This window comes from Tupaia chinensis, unplaced genomic scaffold, assembly GCF_000334495.1.
Source record: "Tupaia chinensis unplaced genomic scaffold, TupChi_1.0 Scaffold000312_2, whole genome shotgun sequence".
Lineage (NCBI taxonomy): Eukaryota > Metazoa > Chordata > Mammalia > Scandentia > Tupaiidae > Tupaia > Tupaia belangeri.
The window spans coordinates 759,386-764,684 of record NW_006159805.1 but is presented as its reverse complement, the minus strand read 5'-3'; the positions used below and the strand labels follow the sequence as shown (position 1 = coordinate 764,684).

General features: G+C 38.4%; 1 protein-coding gene across 5 annotated transcripts in view; it reads right to left on the bottom strand.

The window, feature by feature from the left end:
- SLC12A1 (solute carrier family 12 member 1) overlaps positions 1-5,299 on the bottom strand; it is a 109,329-nt gene that overhangs the window by 31,498 nt on the left and 72,532 nt on the right. For all 5 annotated transcript variants that reach the window (XM_006151073.2, XM_006151072.2, XM_006151071.2 and 2 more), the window contains one exon: positions 963-1,045. In XM_006151073.2, the coding sequence (XP_006151135.1) occupies positions 963-1,045 (83 nt within the window). The remainder of the gene's footprint in view (positions 1-962; positions 1,046-5,299) is intronic.

Here is a 5,299-nt window from a genome sequence, read left to right as displayed (position 1 = left end):
GAATGCCATTCCCCAAACTGTCTCCTCATTTTCCTCCCTCAACATTGCCTAGTTAACGCTTGCTCACCCACAGAAGCTCATACCAAAGGTACTTACCTCCAGGAAACCTTTAAGCATGAGTGTCCCTTCTCTCTTCCCATGAAACCTCTTATCACACTATTAATATACCATATTCTGTACTAGGCTGGAGTGTCTTAAGACTACAATTAGAACTTATTAACCTCAGTCTTCTTAGGACCTAGACCTGCACAATACCTAGCACATAATAGGCACCCACAAAATACCCTTGTCTTAGTATTATGCCATCAGTGGACTCCACTGTGAAGTCTGGTTGAAGAAGTCAGCTGTGGATTTGTGTCATACCTTAGTCTTTTAGCAACTCTTTCATTGTGATTTCATACAGGAGAGGGTATGTTTAAATGCAAAGACTGAACAAGTATACCAAATTCTCTTCAGGGAAAAATGAGAGTCACTAATCTGAATTAGTGCTTCTGCCTCTGATTTAGATTAGCGATTCACAGCGGGATACATTCAGGCTCATTTCCCTGTTAGCGACAAACTAGTTCATAGATCCTTAAAAGCAAACTACATGTTTTTTGTGAGGAAAGAATTCATCTTCATTTTCTGAAACTTCCTTCAGAAATTAATTCAGCAGGTTATCTTACTGAAGGTGTTTCTTTTTCTTGATTCCAGCTTTGTGCTTTTGTGATAAGAAAAAATAATGATGACTACCCTGAGTGACTGTAACTTTCTGATTAGCAGGAGAAAGGGCACTTGTGTCAGAAGTGGCAAGAACACTGGGGGAAGTGTACACACCATGGTCAGCACTAGAATGTAAGCTCTCTCCTTAAGCGGTTTTCTCTCTACTGCACACTGCTCTACCCCACCTAGAACAATGGCAGGCACAGACTTGGTGCTCCATAAATACCAATACTTGTTGATTAAATAGAGAAAATACACACCTTGCACCTGAAGAACCTGAGAGATGTCAAATCCTTGGCCGATTCTGACTATGACCACACCAATCTCAAAATCAAATGCATCACTGAAAAGAGAAGCAATGTGGTTAGTGTTTTAAATGGCTCCTTCAATCCTCAAGTTCTGGACTGGTATTAAACTTGCTTCTAGGGTTTTGAAGTAAATGAAACCATTAAAATCCACTTTAGAATGCAGCCAAGAGCTGATGGCTTTTCTGGTTTCTTCTCCTTTTATGCCTTTTTAAAACTATATTCTGGGTAGAGGTAACTAAATCATTCACTCTGTAGCCAATTTATTCAAATAATACTTCAACCAGAAATTTGATTAAGAGCTTGCCACATGCTCTTAAAGTAATTCAGTCTTTTATAAAGTGAGCAAAACAATCACTGATATTTTTAGAACAGGGGTTGTAGGCAGCAGAAATTCTTTGAAATTATTAGCTAAACCTTCTGCCCAGTCCCTGCCCCCTTCTACAAGGAAGACCCCTTCTACAACATTTCTGACATCAAGTTCTTGGTTAAAAATGTCTTCAGTTTCTCTAAGGGGGTTTCACCATTGACCCTGGACAGAACACTTGGAACAATGTTTTTTCAAGGTAACCCTAAAGAGTTGAAGATGGCTCTTGTTTCTTTGCATTCAACACAATGGGACTAGATTTTCTAGAAGTGAAATCAGGCTCTCTCTTTTTAAAATCTCAGTTCTGGTACCATATGTGTTCCTCTTGGTTACAAAAACGGAGCATAGCAATGAATAATTTCAGTCATGTAAAATGTTTTCTTTGGGAGTTCCTTTGTTCAATTTTCTATGGTCCTGAAACCTAGAACCCTTTTCATGAGATCATTGTCCCCCAGAAACAATGCAGTTGGTGATTGTTCAAGCATATGCAAACAAGTTTCCAATGACCAAAGTAAACCTGATAATTTATTATCTTAGTTACATCAGATAATGATGTAAATAAGTTTGCACTATAAATATTTGCTTAAAATTCAAACTTAAAATTATCTTCACTTGAGCCAGATCCATTCTAGTACAAGTTAATCGGAAAGTAAACTCCTCATAAACAAATCTTGTTTCTAATTGTCCTTGATTATAAACAAAGAAAGCCAGACTATGAAAGAAAGACATTGTATGTCCCCACTTAATGCTGGATTGTCAGACAAGTCATGATGCATTTTTGCATAGAAAAATATGTCATGACTTTCCCAATGACCTAATATATACTGAATGTCCACACTCTATGAGAGAAATCGAAAGATTAGAAGATATAAAAGCATACAGAACAATTGAGGATACTAGAAACAGTGTGGGAGGAGGGTGAGAGGAAGGGAATCAAGGAGAAAAAGAAAGAAACAAAACACTTACGGGACACAAAAATGGAAAATTTATCTGTTGATGATAATGTGTATGACAATATGTTTAACTGAATATACAGTGTACTGGTGCAGGGAAAATACATTTTGCAAACTGCAGTGATATACAGTAATTAAATAATAAAAAATAAAAAAGTTCCATGGAATATACATCTTATGAGAAAGCCAAGAATTAAAATATAAAACAACAGGGGGCCCGCAGGTGACATGTGGTTGAGGTTTTGTACTCCCACACGGCTGACTAAGGTTTGAGTCCCAGATCTGGTGGCTTGATTTCTCACTTTCCCTCTCTCCTTGGTCAAATTTAAAAAAAAAAAAAGATAAAATTAAATAAAACAATTCTTAAAAAATTGAAATGTTTATTAAAACAAACAAAACCCCATCAAAACAAAAAAGTAGACTGTGTACTCCTCACGCCAAAAGAAAAAAAAAAAAAGTCTGGTTAGAGAGAATAATAGACCCCAAAGATATCCTAATTCCTGAAAACCTGTGAATATGTTTTCTTACATGGCAAAAATGACTTTGCTGATATGATTAGGGTAAGGAGTGTGTAATGGGAGATCATATTGGATTACTCGAGTAGGTCCTAAAAGTGAAAGTAGGAGGCAGAAGAGGTCAGAGTAATGTGATTAAGAAGCATTGCTGCTAGGGCCAGCAGGTGGCGTAGTGGTTGAGACGCTGGTTTCCTACGTGGCTGACTGTGGTTCAAGTTTCGGACCTTGCTTTCTTATTTTCCCTCTCTCATTCTGATCAAATTATAATAATAATAATAATAAATAAAAGTAAATAAAATAATTCTTAAAAAAATTGCTGCTTTGAAGATTGAGAAAGGGTGTCATGCATATATGTAGGTTAAGATAGATAAGGCAAAGTTTTGTCCTAGAGGCACCAAAAGGAAATGCACCTTGACCCACGATTTGGTTTTAGCTCAGTAAAAGCTATCAGACTTTTAAATCAGACTTTTATTACATAAGATGATAAAACTGTATTTTTATTTTAAAGAATTGTTTTATTTGACTTTCTTTATTTGTTTTAATTTGACCAGAGAGGGAAAGTGAGAAAGCAAGCCTGAAGAGTCTGGGACTTGACCAGCAGTTGGTCATGTGGGAGTCCAGTACCCTTAACCACCATGTCACCTGCTGGTCTCTAAAATTGCATTGCTTTTTTTTTTTCCTTTTTGGAGAGGTTTTTGCTATAGGGCGTGTGCGCTCGCCAGAAAGACAGAGAGAGACAGAGAAACGGAAAGTGAGAAATCACCACTCCCAGCAGGGATGGCCACTCCACATTCCCTTCTCCTCCATTCTCCTCTCGGGATCTTGGACACACATGCACACGCACCCAGCATGAGTTTAATCCATTGAGTCTGGGATTCAAACCGTGGTCTACTGCATCGGAATCAAGCAACATAGCCATTACACCAACTGCTGGTCCCCAAATTGCATTGTTTTAATCCACTAAATTGAAGGTAATTTTTTTTTATGGCAGCCATTGAAAACTAAAATTATGGTTAGCCACAGTGGTGCAGCACTAGCGCAATGCTCGGTAATGCAATGATCAGTAACCCAAAGCTCAGCAATACTGAACCCACATGGGAAGAAACTGGGTTCTCGGGTTCATGTCCCAAGGCCTCTCTGTATATTCTGGGCTCTGGTTAATGCTGGAGATGGGTTGTGGTGCTTCTCTGTCTCCTGGAAAAAATAGGTGAATAAACTTTTTAAAAAAATTTATTTAATTTTATTTATTCATTCCTTTATTTAAATTTGGTCAGAGAAAGACACAGAGAGAAAGGGAAGATGAGAAGGAAAGCCACCAGGTTTGGGACTCGAAACTTGCTTGGCCATGTGCCTTAACCACCATGCTACCTGCTGGACCCCATGAATACACTTTTAAGAACTTAAGAATATTAAAGACATTTAAAATCTTTTTATTCAGAGAATACTATACCTTTATTATAATAATCCTATGTTAACAACAATACATACTGTATTTCACTTTAAATCATATAGCAACCAAAATAATTGGAGAGGGAAATGGAATACGTATGCATGGTAGTCTACCCCACTGCTATAATAGTAAAGTCATTTAACAGCTAGGGTTTTTTTGTTTGTTTGTTTGTTTGTTTGTTTTTTTAATTGCCAAAAGGTGTGTGAGCTTACTGGAGAGACAGAGAAGGAAAATAAGAAATCACTCACGAGTGGAAAATGACCACGTCACAGTCCTTTCTCCTCTGTACTCCTCCTGGGACTCTAGGCACACATGCCCATGTGCCTGGTGTGATTTTCATGCTGCTGGGTCAGGACTCAAACCATGGACAGTCATGTGGGAAATGAGCACTTTAACCACCACACCACATACTGGCTGCTCAGCTAATTTTATACTTGTACAAATGTGACTCTTTGAAATGCTGAGCTTTATTACTAAAAAGACCAATTGTTGGGGCCAGCAAGTGGTGCGGTGGTTAGGGCTGCTAGATCCTACATAGCTAACTTTGTGGTTCAAGTTCCAGACCCGGAAGCTTGAAAACCATGTTGGGTACGTGTATGTGCATGCCCAATCTCCCAAGAGAAGAATGGAGAAGAGATTATGGTATGGCCATCCTCCACTGGGGGATTATTTGTCATTTTTTCCTCTCTGTCTCTCCAGTGAGAATGCATGCCCTATAGCAAACACAAAATAAAACAAGACCATTTGTTAATGTATTATAAAAGCCAGAGCTTCCTTGGACTAGTACTACAGAGCTTAATTACTTGGATCCCTTTGAGTTTCTAGAATGTTTGGAATGGTGGGGAGGTTGGGAGATGATCCCAGATAATTCTGTATTAAATAATGGTCTCTTTAAAGATTTACACATTTTGGGAACCAGCAGTTAGCGTAATGGCTATGTCGCTGGACTCCCATGTAGTAGAACGTGGTTCGCGTCCTGGACCCGGTGGCTTAAAACTCATGCCAGG